This window comes from Pseudophryne corroboree, chromosome 7, assembly GCF_028390025.1.
Source record: "Pseudophryne corroboree isolate aPseCor3 chromosome 7, aPseCor3.hap2, whole genome shotgun sequence".
Taxonomy (NCBI): domain Eukaryota; kingdom Metazoa; phylum Chordata; class Amphibia; order Anura; family Myobatrachidae; genus Pseudophryne; species Pseudophryne corroboree.
The window spans coordinates 486,317,074-486,332,451 of record NC_086450.1 but is presented as its reverse complement, the minus strand read 5'-3'; the positions used below and the strand labels follow the sequence as shown (position 1 = coordinate 486,332,451).

The following is a 15,378-nucleotide window of genomic DNA, read 5'->3' as shown; positions in this document are numbered from 1 at the left end:
CAAGGCCCCTCTTGGCTGGCATAGACCATAAAAATTGTACAGTACCGGCCAATAAGGTGGAGATGGAGGGTACGCAGCACTGAAGACGTTACATTGTGTCACCGACTCTTAGCAGTAATATTCCTACACTGTTATATTATATAGAGACACGTTACACCATAACTCACTTCCTGCTATTATTTACTGTACAGTTACACTGACTCTATCTGGACATTCTCAGAGCTGCACTCTGTAATCATGTTTACTAAAATGAAAGTGAAAGAATCTAGAAGCAGATACTGCGTAGGTTGAAGTACATTCTGAGGAAAGAGTATACAGAGAAAGACAGAGACGGAGAGAGACAGAGACATGGATCACAGACAGCTGAGAGACAACATCCATAACTTCAGCCTCGATGACTGCGCTCGGGGGAATCAGGGGTATAACCGGGTTCTCCTGCAGATATTCGGTTATACAGGTCACGGGAAATCCTCTCTGATCAACTCTTGTAAATATTCCCTGGAAGAGGACGGGGGATTTATCGAGCATGCTGTGGCTGGAGATAACTATTATGGAACAACTACGATAAGAAAAGCCTATGAGCTCACCGGTAACATCACCATGGTGGATAACAGAGGGTACAATACAATGGACGGCTTCCAAAGAGCTGAAGTTTATGCCCAACTGGGTAAGTGAGAGCTGTGACTATAATGACCATATTCAGGGCCGGTGCAAGGTCTCTCTGCACCCTAGGTAAAGCTTCAGCATAGCGCCCCCTAACCTGCAACCCCCCCCCCCATCCCACCACCACCACCACCTCTCAGAGGGGAGATGCAGGTGGCCTCTAGGTGGGCTGGGGTGAATTGCATCATTATACATATACATAGAAAAGGGACAATACTTAAGGACTTTTAAAGTATATTGTATATTTGAAGTAAAACAAGAATATATATATATATATATATATATATATATATATATAATGCGATGTGGGGACCGGCACTCTCAAACACAAACACAATTGCCCCGGTGCCTCCTCAAGTGATCCAAGGACCATGTATATCCACAAAGAAGGAGTGGCACTCGTGGGACTTCAGTCAAAAAACAAAGGACACAGCGGTCACTAGTTGGGTCTAATCGACGTTTCGATAATTTAATATCGTCTTCAGGATAAACAAAGTGCATACAAGACAACATTTATATACCTACTCACCACCCCTGATGTATCCACGCCATCGCTGCGGGCGCCGGGTCCTCTGACGACAGTAAGACTCCGTCGCGCACTTCCTGTGCGCCCGGACGCTCGAGCGGTTGCCTGGAGACCAAAAACATCATGTGACATCAACAAATAACAAATGGCATCGGGTAATGCAGGAGCGCGTGTATCTAGCATAGATACACGTACAGGGACAACATGTTAATAGTTACACATGTAAATGCTGAAAACACATCATATATACAAAATAGCAATATTATATAAGTACCTGCTGGAGACATATACTGTGTACAAAATTGTAAACTAGCACAGATTGGGCTAGAGGCGTCAAAAGAACATAAATATTGCACAAACCAGAATCAATGGTAACTCATGATGCTGCAGAAAAAAAAAAAGGGCAAATGCTTCCTTAGTAAGTAGCAGTGAAGAGAAAGATGTGTTACTGATAATCCACGTAGGGATTCATGAGTCCAGAAACATCATGGAGCTAGACTAGACGCCTCAAATCTAATAATAGCAGGAAAATTATAAGAAAAATGGAAAAAATTTCTGGGAGAGTACATGTAAACTCACAGAAAATAATTCACAAAAAGCACAATATACTTCACAAAAAGCAATTCAGGGGAAGATTCTCATTGAGCCCTTTAGGTGCAATAGTATTCAGGCGGTATATCCACCTGGCTTCTCTCTGAAGTAGGGCCTTGCCCCTATCACCCCCCCTAAGGCGTTTGGGTTCAGTATCAATGATTTTGTATCGCAGTGTGGTAAGACCATGTCCTAATAATTTGACACTTCAAATTATTAGGACATGGTCTTACCACACTGCGATACAAAATCATTGATACTGAACCCAAACGCCTTAGGGGGGGTGATAGGGGCAAGGCCCTACTTCAGAGAGAAGCCAGGTGGATATACCGCCTGAATACTATTGCACCTAAAGGGCTCAATGAGAATCTTCCCCTGAATTGCTTTTTGTGAAGTATATTGTGCTTTTTGTGAATTATTTTCTGTGAGTTTACATGTACTCTCCCAGAAATTTTTTCCATTTTTCTTATAATTTTCCTGCTATTATTAGATTTGAGGCGTCTAGTCTAGCTCCATGATGTTTCTGGACTCATGAATCCCTACGTGGATGATCAGTAACACATCTTTCTCTTCACTGCTACTTACTAAGGAAGCATTTGCCCTTTTTTTTTTTCTGCAGCATCATGAGTTACCATTGATTCTGGTTTGTGCAATATTTATGTTCTTTTGACGCCTCTAGCCCAATCTGTGCTAGTTTACAATTTTGTACACAGTATATGTCTCCAGCAGGTACTTATATAATATTGCTATTTTGTATATATGATGTGTTTTCAGCATTTACATGTGTAACTATTAACATGTTGTCCCTGTACGTGTATCTATGCTAGATACACGCGCTCCTGCATTACCCGATGCCATTTGTTATTTGTTGATGTCACATGATGTTTTTGGTCTCCAGGCAACCGCTCGAGCGTCCGGGCGCACAGGAAGTGCGCGACGGAGTCTTACTGTCGTCCGAGGACCCGGCGCCCGCAGCGATGGCGTGGATACATCAGGGGTGGTGAGTAGGTATATAAATGTTGTCTTGTATGCACTTTGTTTATCCTGAAGACGATATTAAATTATCGAAACGTCGATTAGACCCAACTAGTGACCGCTGTGTCCTTTGTTTTTTGACTGAAAGTGGACAAATCTATGGGGCCAGATGGGATACATCCAAGGATACTAAAAGAACTTAAAGAGGTGCTGGTAGCACCATTGACAGAATTATTCAACCAGTCATTAGCTACAGGAGAAATTCCAGGGGACTGGAAAAGAGCAAACGTAGTCCCACTGCACAAAAGTGGAAGCAAGGAAGAGGCAAACAACTACAGACCAGTGAGTCTTACATCAGTAGTAGGGAAATTGATGGAAACACTCTTAAAAGAAAGAGTTGTAGATCATCTCAAATCCGGCAATTTACTGGATCCCAAACAGCATGGATTCACTGGGGGAAGATCATGTCAAACAAATCTTATTGACTTTTTTGATTGTGTGACTAAAGTGATGGATAAAGGTGGAGCCATGGATATAGCTTATCTTGACTTTAGTAAGGCTTTTGACACAGTTCCACATCGCAGACTGCTAAATAAACTTGAAAGTTTGGGATTGGATATTAGGATTATTGAATGGATAAGATCTTGGTTGAAGGATAGAAAACAGAGAGTTGTGGTAAATGGAGTGCATTCACAGGAGGGAAATGTTACCAGTGGAGTACCCCAGGGATCTGTACTTGGACCAGTGCTTTTCAATATCTTTATTGGTGACATTGCAAATGGGATTAAAGGGAAAGTATGCCTTTTTGCAGATGACACAAAGGTATGCAACAGGGTAGACACACCAGGTGGGGTAAAACAAATGATTGAGGATCTAGGTAGACTAGAGGAATGGTCAAGAGTCTGGCAATTACAGTTTAATGCCAAAAAATGCAAAATCATGCACTTGGGTCTCAAAAATCCTAAAGCTAAATACAGTATTAATGGCACTATACTGGAAACTACTGAGGAGGAAAGGGATCTAGGAGTCACTATTTCAGATGACTTAAAGGCAGGTAAGCAATGTAACAAGGCAATGAGGAAGGCTAGTCAGATGCTTGGCTGCATTGGGAGAGGAATCAGCAGCAGAAAGAAAGAAGTAATAATGCCACTGTATAGGTCATTGGTACGGCCTCATCTAGAATACTGTATTCAGTTCTGGAGGCCATATCTTCAAAAGGATATTAATACATTAGAAACTGTACAAAGGAGGGCAACTAAAATGGTGCATGGCCTACATCACAAAACATACCCAGAAAGACTAAGAAATCTCAATATGTATAGTTTGGAGCAGAGAAGAGAAAGGGGGGACATGATAGAAACTTTCAAATATATGAAGGGTTTTAACAAAGTCCAGGAGGGAAACATTCTCCAAATGAAGAGAAGCAATAGGACACGAGGACATGCACTGAGACTGGAGGGGGGGAGGTTCAGGGGAAATTTGCGGAAAAATTATTTCACAGAAAGGGTAGTGGACAAGTGGAATAGCCTCCCATCAGAGGTGGTAGAGGCTAAGACAGTAGAGCAATTTAAACATGCATGGGATAGACATAAGGATATCCTTACAAATAAATAAGGAACAAATAAGGTTAGTGATAAAAAAAAAATAATATATAAAAAAAAAAAGGGGCAGACTAGATGGGCCAAGTGGTTCTTATCTGCCGACAAATTCTATGTTTCTATGTTTCTATGACTGAAGTCCCACGAGTGCCACTCCTTCTTTGTGGATATATATATACACACACACACACACACACACACACATGGGGGTCATTCCGAGTTGTTCGCTCGTTATTTTTTTCTCGCAACGGAGCGATTAGTCGCTAATGCGCATGCGCAATGTCCGCAGTGCGACTGCGCCAAGTAAATTTGCTATGCAGTTAGGTATTTTACTCACGGCATTACGAGGTTTTTTCTTCGTTCTGGTGATCGTAATGTGATTGACAGGAAGTGGGTGTTTCTGGGCGGAAACTGGCCATTTTATGGGTGTGTGTGAAAAAACGCCCCACCGTTTCTGGGAAATACGCGGGAGTGGCTGGAGAAACGGTGGGAGTGTCTGGGCGAACGCTGGGGGTGTTTGTGACGTCAAACCAGGAACGACAAGCACTGAACTGATCGCAGATGCCGAGTAAGTCTGGAGCTACTCAGAAACTGCTAAGAAGTGTCTATTCGCAATTTTAAGAAGCTAAGATTCACTCCCAGTAGGCGGCAGCTTAGCGTGTGCAAAGCTGCTAAAAGCAGCTTGCGAGCGAACAACTCGGAATGAGGGCCTATAACTTTATCTCTATAACAGCTTCGGCTGCAGGAGAGTGAACTGTAAACCCCAATTCTCTCTAAAAAAAAAGACCAAATATATACAGCATAAAGCACTGCTGTTTTCAGAGAAAATATTATATAATAAAAACATATATTTATTTTACAGATACCAATACACACGTCCAGTGTTACACAAATGACAAATTGCATAAGATAAATAAAAATAAACCGTTACAATGACATAGAATGTCTATCCTGTTTCTCCTCCTTATAGTCTGACGCCCTTCCAGGACATATTACTCGGAAATACTACTCAACTTTATTTATGACAATTGTCAGAGCAGTTACCCTCTAATAGTAATCTCTGACCTGTATCCAAGAAAGACTTCAATATAGTTATATCCTGCTAAAAGAAAATTATTATAATTTCTACAGTATTTCTAGACAGATATTTACCAGCCAATGAGACTTTTTATCCATCTCTAGAAAAAACTGACACATACTAAAACACAGCCGCGAATTGCAACAAAAGTCGTCATGGCAACCAGGGAGACACAAGTGGCTACATTACCTGGTAGTAAATGTTTCCAAACAAGTTCCAACAGAGGAAACCGCTGTTGTGCTTAAATAGGGTATGCGGTTAGCATACCAACAGTGGGGATTCCGAAAGTCACGATACCGATGCAGGGGATCCTGATCGGGGAACTACAGCACCGCCGGAATACCGACGAGGTAGGTGATTCCCCCTCTGTGGATGTCCACAACGGGTTCACTACGATATGCCGGCGGTCGGGCTCCCGGCAACCAGCGTACCGGCGCCGGGAGCCCGACCGCCGACTTAACGACAGTGTGGCGAGCGCAAATGAGCCCCTTGCGGGCTCGCTGCGCTCGCCACGCTACGGGCGTGCCACACTATTTCATTCTCCCTCCAGGGGGGTCGTGGACCCCCACGAGGGAGAATAAGTGTCGGTATGCCGGCTGTCGGGCTCCCAGCGCCGGTATGCTGTTCGCCGGGAGCCCAACCGCCGGCATACTGAAGACCACCCGTCCACAACACCCTTAGAAGGAGAATAGAACCTGTGGTGAGCAAAGCTTGGCCAATAACCATGTCCGGAACTAGGTGTGTTCGAAGCAGGGTAGGGGGCGCTCTTGGTGGCACTTGTCAATTATCTGTTTTAATTACTGTCACTTGCAGCTTCACCCCCCTTTTTGAAGCCCAGCATCTCCTGAAAGCCCTTCTCCTATCCTGACCCCTTCTGTCACTAATACCTATACAGCATTCAACTTGAGATTTCTTTTTTATTCTGTCACACTGTCCTTTATAACATTTTAAGATGCTGATATACCTGGGATTCAAATCCATTGCCTGTGGCATTGCAGTCATATGCCCTTGCATAGAAAGGTGGATAATTCTAAGCTAGAGAATACAAACTATTTAAAGCTTACCTTGGACTCCAGCATTGCGGCTGAGCAGATCTATGTAGTGTGTGGCCGCAAAAGATTGGATGTGCGGCTGCACACTACATAGATCTGCTCAATTTGAATGCTGATTTTTTTTTTTTTACAAAGTTCCAGTAGCTTCATATGAGGTACATAGTTGTTATGCACGATCAAATAGCTCAGTAAGTAGTGTTAATAAATATATATATATATATATATATATATATATATCCTATATATTATCCCAGATATGTGACTCTGTGACTCATTTCCTAATGCTGGGTGTGGCTAGGAGCTCTCATTGGATTGGCGGCAGGTCTATCACACCCAGCCCACAGCTGTTTGGGCGATAAACGTCCTCCCACACAGATTAAATCCAATGGTAGGCCTTTGGCTGCTGTGTGTTCCTTGGACTCCACTCGGCTGCAGAGGGGCTCGCTGTCGGGGTAAAGCTGCAGTGCATGGCCTGGGCATAGAAGCCTTGAATACCTGCTGCAGGGAGCACCAACAAAGGTAAGCAGCTTAGCTGCATCAAGGAGGAGAAGCAGGAGAAGCATTATCCCCCCCCCCTCCCCCACACGCAGCACCTCCAGGTCTACTCCCCCACCCGCGGCACCAACGCCCCTCCCCCACCCGTGGTACTCCAGCCCCACCCGCGGCACCCCCGTAAGCGCCCAAGTGATTATAGTTACCTTTTCATTGTAAATATTATATGGTTTATCATGCTGTGATGCCCACAGTGCCACTGATATGCTGAATGATTAAATGAAGACTTTACTGTTTCACTTTATAATTGGAATGCTTCTTATTATGGCTACAATTATTCAGATCTGGTAACTAGAAAATGTTTTGGATTATTGTATCTCTCTCTCTCTCTCTCTCTCTCTCTCTCTCTCTCTCTGATAATGCCCAGCGCTCTTACAGCATACTACCGTGATTCACTTTATTATGAAGATGGGGTGGGGCCAAAATGATACAATTCTCATAGAATCATGTTTTATATACCACAGCCCCTCCCCATAGACCCACAAATTGCAGCCCAAAGGGTAAGATTTTCCAGTTGCAAGTGTAGAGATAAGGGAGGGGGGTGATCAGGGTACCTGGGTGTTTCGGGGTACACCCCCCTCCCCTTCTGCACCACTGCAATAACCAGCTGTTTCTTTGCCATAACTGGTCATAACTAATATAATCAGGTTTTGTTCTTACAGGTAAATTCCACCTCATTTTTTTTGCCAGGAAACTTCATCCCTGTAGGTGAGAAGGTGGTTTGGAAAGATAATTACACTGATATGATGACAAGTGTGGAGCGATCTGAAATGGACCCAAATTACACAGACTTCATTGTTCCTGTTTTGGTTTATAGGTAAGTGACTTGTTACCTTTTGACATAACAGGGTCAATTGGGCAGAAGGAATGGTGTAATGGTTAGCACTCTTCCCTCACAGCAAAGGGTTTGATTCCACCATGTCCCTAACTGTGAGGAGTTTGTATATTCTCCCTGTGCTTGCGTGGGTTTCCTCTGGGTGCTCTGGTTCCCTTCCACAATCCAAAAATATACTGGTAGATGAATTGGCTCCCAACAAAAATTAACCCTAGTGTGTAAGTGTGTATTTGGAAAGAGTAAATGGGCCAAGTGGTTCTTATGTGATGTCAAATTCTACAGATGGGTCCTCCGTTATCGTGACTGTTTCTGCGCCTAGACGGAGGTTTAGTCACGCCTAGGCGATAGCTTAGGTTGCTGAGTTTAATCACAGACAGGCGCGTTGAGGCACAAGCATGCAATACACATCTCCAACACTGGGTGGCTAATGGTCCACAAATCCAGTACTTTAGCTTGAATAGCGGCGGATTGATCTACAGTACAAGCTCTGGCAAATGATCAGTGACGACTATACTGTTAATATAAAGTCCTGTACTGCATAGTGTACACACACAGATGGTGACCATTGGTCAGACGGAGAGAGTATAAAAGAAAAAGCTTATTCAGACGCAAACAAACGTGTTAAAACACTTGTGTATGCAGACGCAACTAATGTGTGAACACTTGTGTATGCAGACGCAACTAATGTGTAAAAGGAATAATGTACCTCATTGACTTTACAGTATGTACAGTGCACTAAGGCCTTCATTCCGAGTTGATCGCTCGCTAGCTGCTTTTAGCAGCAGTGCAAATGCTAAGCCGCCGCCCTCTGGGAGTGTATCTTAGCTTAGCAGAATTACGAACGAATGCATCGCAGTGCAGTAGCAAAAGAAGACTGTGCAGTTTCTGAGTACCTGCAGACCTACTCCTTCCATGCGATCACTTCAGACAATTCAGTTCCTGATTTAATGTCACAAACACGCCCTGCGTTCGCCCAGCCATGCCTGCGTTTCCACAGGCATGCCTGCGTTTGCATCTGACACGCCTGCGTCTTGCAACACACTCCCCGAAAATGGCCAGTTACCTCCCAGAAACACCTACTCCTGTCAATCACTCTGCGGCCTGCAGTGCGACTGAAAAGCGTCACTAGACCTTGTGTGAAAGTACTACGGCTGTTGGTAAAATTTGTCGCGCGTGCGCAGTGCGCCCCATACGCATGTGCAGAATTGTCGCTTTTTCACTTAATTGCAGAAAAGCGAAAACTTTTATCTAGCGATCAACTCGGAATGACCCCCTAAATAAGCATCCGAGTCCCCTAACGGCATAAACGAACACCAATGGGAAGGAATTGCTGCTTGCGTTACTATTACAAATGAACTTGTGTATCTTCCATGCAGCGACGTGGGCTAGCGGTGAAGGCTCCTGCCTCCCACGCTGAGGGTCCTGGGTTTGATTCCCAAAATGCCAATCTATATATTTTTTTTCCCCTGACATTCACTTTATTAATTTTTTTTTCTGTGTAATCATTGTAAAACTTTCAATGGGAGGGTGCACACAGGTTTCACATTAATCAGGGTAAATCTGCAGGATCGACTCATTCCGCTATCTAAAATACACAGCGGTAATTAGCACCTATAGACATATCAGTAAATATAAATTAGTGCATTCTGACGCAACTAACTGTTCGAGCAACACAGTACTGTAGATCGTTGGCGTTAGAGAATCTCTATTGTACTTTATACAATTCGGTAATTTACTAAGAATTTGTATTCTCAATCACTGCCGACAATAGCCAAATACTGCCGGGAATTCGTAAAAAAAAGGAGCTTTCAAATAGACCTGCTTTTTGCTGGTGTGTTCAGATAGTCATGCACGGATCAGTGAGATCCGTGCATGCTTCTCTGTGGAAAAGGGTCAGAAATAGTTAAAAATGTCAAAAAAATTTGCGTGGGGTCCCCCCTCCTAAGCATAACCAGCCTCGGGCTCCTTGAGCCGGTCCTGGTAGTTTAAATACCGGGGAAAAATTGACTGGGGTCCCCCTGTATTTACACAACCAGCACCAGGCTCTTGGGCAGGCCCTGGTTCCAAAAATATGGGGGCCAGTGGTGACTTGTTGGGGGGGGTAATGCCACGGCTGCAGGGACCAGTATAAAAGTGTCTCCCGGCTGTGGCATTATCTCTCTGGCTAGTGGAGCCCGGTGCTGGTTTTAAAAATATGAGGGACCCCTACATATTATATCCCCCATATTTTCGGAACCAGGACCGGGCGCAGAGCCCGGTGCTGGTTGGCTAAATATGGGGAACCCCTGTCCCAATTTTTTCCAGTATTTAAACAACCAGGGCTGGCTCAAAGAGCCCGATGCTGATTATGCTTAGGAGGGGGGACCCCACGCAATTTTTTTTAACACTTTTAACTCTTTTAATACTGTACACAATGAAGCCCTGCACGGATCTCACTGATCCGGCCAGGTTTCATTGTGTTACAGTATGTCCGGCATAACACAATGATTAGGGATGGGGAAAGGGGGAGGCGGTGGAAAGGGGGATGGGGACAGAGGCGGAACTACCGTCAGTGCAACCAGTGCGTTGCACTGAGGCCCGCCTCTGTCCAGGGGCCCAAAGCATGTAATGAGTCAAACTGACTCATTACATGCCGCTGTGTGCAGCGGGCAACCGCTGCCCGCAGCACACAGCCGCCCGAACAGAGAGGAGAGGAGCAGCGCGGTACGGGGGAGAAGGAGGAGGAGGGAGGTGGAGGAGGGAGCCGCAGCAGCGCTTTACTACTGGTTGAGGCGCTGCTGCTGTCCCTCTGCTTCACTATAGGCTGTCTTCCGAGAACAGCCTATAGTGAAGCAGAGGGGCAGCAGCAGCAGCGCCTCCACCAATAACAGCGCTGCTGCGGCTCCCTCCTCCACCTCCCTCTTCCTCCTTCTCTCCTGCCTGGGAATCGTGACCAGAAGCTGCACCGAGGAGCCTGAGCCAGCGGAGAGGGTATGTATAATTCTTTATTTTCTTTCTTTTCTTTCTTTCTACAAAAAGGGGGACTGTCTGCCACAATGTGTAAAAAGGGGGAATCTGCTTGCCGCAATGTGTAAAAAGGGGGAATCTGCTTGCCGCAATGTGTAAAAAGGGGGAATCTGCCTGCCGCAATGTGTAAAAAGGGGGAATCTGCTTGCCGCAATGTGTAAAAAGGGGGAATCTGCTTGCCGCAATGTGTAAAAAGGGGGAATCTGCCTGCCACAATGTGTAAAAAGGGGTAATCTGCTTGCCGCAATGTGTAAAAAGGGGAATCTGCCTGCCGCAATGTGTAAAAAGGGGGAATCTGCTTGCCGCAATGTGTAAAAAGGGGGATGCTGTCTGCCGTAATGTGTAACAAGGGCACGCTGTCTGCCGTAATGTGTAAAAAGGGGACGCTGTCTGCCGTTATATGTAAAAAGGGCACGCTGTCTGCCGTTATGTGTAAAAAGTGTACGCTGTCTGCTGCTATGTTTAACAAGGGCATGCTGTCTGCCGTAATGTGTAAAAAGTGTACGCTGTCTGCCGCTATGTGTAACAAGGGCACGCTGTCTGCCATTATTTGTAAAAAGTGTACGCTGTCTGACGCTATGTGTAACAAGGGCACGCTGTCTGCCGTTATTTGTAAAAAGGGCACGCTGTCTGCTGTTATGTGTAAAAAGTGCACGCTGTCTGCCGCTATGTGTAAAAAGGGCACGCTGTCTGCCGTTATGTGTAAAAAGGGGGACGCTGTCTGCCGTAATGTGTAAAAAGGGGACGCTGTCTGCTATAATGTGTAAAAAGAGGAATCTGTCCGCCGTAAGGTGTAAAAGAGTCTCTACCTAATTTGAATAATGGAGACTACTGTGCACCATTTTATGAATTGGTATTATTTTGTGGCCACACCCCTTCCCCACGAAGCCACGCCACTATGTATTTTTGTGCGCACCTATGGAGCGCACTGCCCCTGTTTTGCATGCAGGGGTGGGGCTCCGATGCCGTTTCTTGCACACAGTGCTAAAATGTCTAGTTACGGCACTGTTGCTAGGTATCCATTTCTCTGGCCCTGAGCAGGTCCCCCTCACCAGATCCTCTCCAGGGGTGAGGGGGTGGACTTGGATGGGATGGGGGGCCCAAAGCATTTTGTCGCACCTGGGCCCACCGCTCGCTAGTTCCGCCACTGGATGGGGAGGCTGTGAAAAATACCGTGTTTTGCAATATGTGAGCGTCTGAGTCCTCTCACAGCATAAAGGGGAGGGGGAAGGATAAGGGGGGGGGGGGATTAACCAGCGGAGGTCAGAGACGCTGTCGAAAATATTAATTGTCTGTCGGGACCCAAAAAAAGAAATCAATAAATCAATAAATAAAAGTAGTGTGGACAGATACAAACGAACGTGTTAAAGCAATGGTCCATTGACGTTCGGTTTATGGGGGTCATTCTGAGTTGATCGCTAACTGAAAATGTTTGCAGCGCAGCAATTAAGCAGAAAAATGGCACTTCTGCGCATGCGTATCTGGCGCAATGCACACGCGCAAAGTACTTTCACAATGGCCGATGCAGTTTCACACAAGGTCTAGCGACGCTTTTCAGTTGCAATGATGGCAGCAGGGTGATTGACAGGAAAGGGGCATTTCAGGGTGTCAACGCACGCATGCCAGGAAAAACGCAGGCGTGGCTGGGTGAACGCAGGGTGTGTTTGTGACGTCAAATCCGGAACTGAATGGTCTGAAGTATTGATGTGCACCGGACATTTTTCGGGTTTTGTGTTTTGGTTTTGGATTCGGTTCCGCGGCCGTGTTTTGGATTCAGACGCGTTTTGGCAAAACCTCCCTGAAATTTTTTTTGTCGGATTCGGGTGTGTTTTGGATTCGGGTGTTTTTTTACAAAAAACCCTCAAAAACAGCTTAAATCATAAAATTTGGGGGTCATTTTGATCCCATAGTATTATTAACCTCAATAACCATAATTTACACTCATTTCCAGTCTATTCTGAACACCACACACCTCACAATATTATTTTTAGTCCTAAAATTTGCACCAAGGTCGCTGGATGACTAAGCTAAGCGACCCAAGTGGCTGACACAAACACCTGGCCCATCTAGGAGTGGCACTGCAGTGTCAGACAGGATGGCAGATTAAAAAAATAGTCCCCAAACAGCACATGATGCAAAGAAAAAAAGAGGTGCACCACGGTCGCTGTGTGACTAAGCTAAGCGACCCAAGTGGCCGACACAAACACTTGGACTATCTAGGAGTGGCACTGCAGTGTCAGACAGGATGGCAGATTTAAAAAATAGTCCCCAAATAGCACATGATGCAAAGATAAATTAAAGAATTTGAATTTTGATTTTTGGGTCATTTTACTGAACTTTTGTCTTTTGGATTTTACATGCTCTCTACTATGACATTGGGCATCGGCCTTGGCAGACGACGTTGATGGCATTTCATCGTCTCGGCCATGACTAGTGGCAGCAGCTTCAGCACGAGGTGGAAAAGGATCTTGATCTTTCCCTATTTTACCCTCCACATTTTTGTTCTCCATTTTTTAATGTGTGGAATTATATGCCAGTAATATATCAATAGCAATGGCCTACTGTACCGTACTGCTATATATCATATACTGGTGGTCAGCAAAATTATGCACTGTCCTCCTACTATATATATACTACGCAAAACTTAAATGCACCACAGGTATGAATGGATAGTATACTTGACGACACAGAGTTAGGTAGAGCAGTGGACTACTGTACCGTACTGCTATATATTATATACTGGTGGTCAGCAAAATTCTGCACTGTCCTCCTACTATATATATACTGCGCAAAACTTAAATGCACCACAGGTATGGATGGATAGTATACTTGACGACACAGAGTTAGGTAGAGCAGTTGCCTACTGTACCGTACTGCTATATATTATATACTGGTGATCAGCAAAATTCTGCACTGTCCTCCTACTATATATATACTGCGCAAAACTTAAATGCACCACAGGTATGGATGGATAGTATGCTTGACGACACAGAGGTAGGTAGAGCAGTGGACTACTGTACCATACTGCTATATATTACATACTGGTGGTCAGCAAAATTATGCACTGTCCTCCTAATATATATATACTGTGCAAAACTTTAATGCATCACAGGTATGGATGGATAGTATACTTGACGACACAGAGGTAGGTAGAGCAGTGGCCTACTGTACCGTACTGCTATATATTATTCACTGGTGGTCAGCAAAATTATGCACTGTCCTCCTACTATATATACTGCGCACAACAACTAAAATGCACCACAGGTATGGATGGATAGTATACTTGACGACACAGAGGTAGGTAGAGCAGTGGCCTACTGTACCGTACTGCTATATATTATATACTGGTGGTCAGCAAAATTATGCACTGTCCTCCTACTATATATACTGCGCACAACAACTAAAATGCACCACAGGTATGGATGGATAGTATACTTGATGACACAGAGGTAGGTAGAGCAGTGGACTACTGTACTGTACTGATATAATACTGGTGGTCACTTGTCAGCAAAATTCTGCACTGTCCTCCTACTATATACTACAATGCAGCACAGATATGGAGCGTTTTTCAGGCAGAGAACGTATAATACTGGTGGTCACTGGTCACTGGTCAGCAAAACTCTGCACTGTCCTCCTACTATAAAACTGGTAGTCCCCAGTCCCCACAATAAAGCACACTGAGCACAGATATTTGCAGCACACTGAGCACAGATATGGAACGTTTTTCAGGCAGAGAACATAGATATTTTCAGCACACTGAGCACAGATATTTGCAAGCACACTGAGCACAGATATTTGCAGCACAAAGAGAACAGATATTTGCTGCACACTGAACAGCACTGAGAGAACGCTGCACACGTTCTCTCCCTATCATCTCCAATGCACGAATGAAAATGGCTCCTTATATAGAATACGAATCTCGCGAGAATCCGACAGCAGGATGATGACGTTCGGGCGCGCTCGGGTTAACCGAGTAAGGCGGGAGGATCCGAGTCTGCCTCGGACCCGTGTAAAATGGGTGAAGTTCAGGGGGGTTCGGATTTCGAGGAACCAAACCCACTCATCACTAGTCTGAAGTGATTGCAAGCTCTGAGTAGGTCTGCAGCTACTCAGAAACTGCACTATCATTTTTTGCTGCTGCTCTGCGATGCTTTCGTTCGTACTTCTGCTAAGCTAAGATACACTCCCAATGGGCGGCGGCTTAGCGTTTGCACGGCTGCTAAAAGCAGCTAGTGAGCGAACAACTCGGAATGAGGGCCTATGGGGGTAATTCCAAGTTGATCGCAGCAGGAATTTTTTTAGCAGTTGGGCAAAACCATGGGGGTCATTCCGAGTTGTTCGCTCGCAAGTGAATTTTAGCTGATTTGCTCATGCTAAGCCGCCGCCTACTGGGAGTGTATCTTAGCATCTTAAAATTGCGAACGATGTATTCGCAATATTGCGATTACACACCTCGTAGCAGTTTCTGAGTAGCTTCAGACTTACTCGGCATCTGCGATCAG

General features: G+C 45.0%; 1 protein-coding gene across 1 annotated transcript in view; it reads left to right on the top strand.

Moving 5' to 3' along the window:
• The first annotated feature begins 257 nt into the window (after nt 1-257).
• Nucleotides 258-15,378, top strand: part of LOC134945677 (uncharacterized) — a 101,920-nt gene continuing 86,799 nt past the window's right edge. Inside the window, exons 1-2 of the mRNA XM_063935118.1 lie at nt 258-667; nt 7,726-7,852. Coding sequence (XP_063791188.1) covers nt 349-667; nt 7,726-7,852 — 446 coding nt within the window. The 5' untranslated portion in view covers nt 258-348. The remainder of the gene's footprint in view (nt 668-7,725; nt 7,853-15,378) is intronic.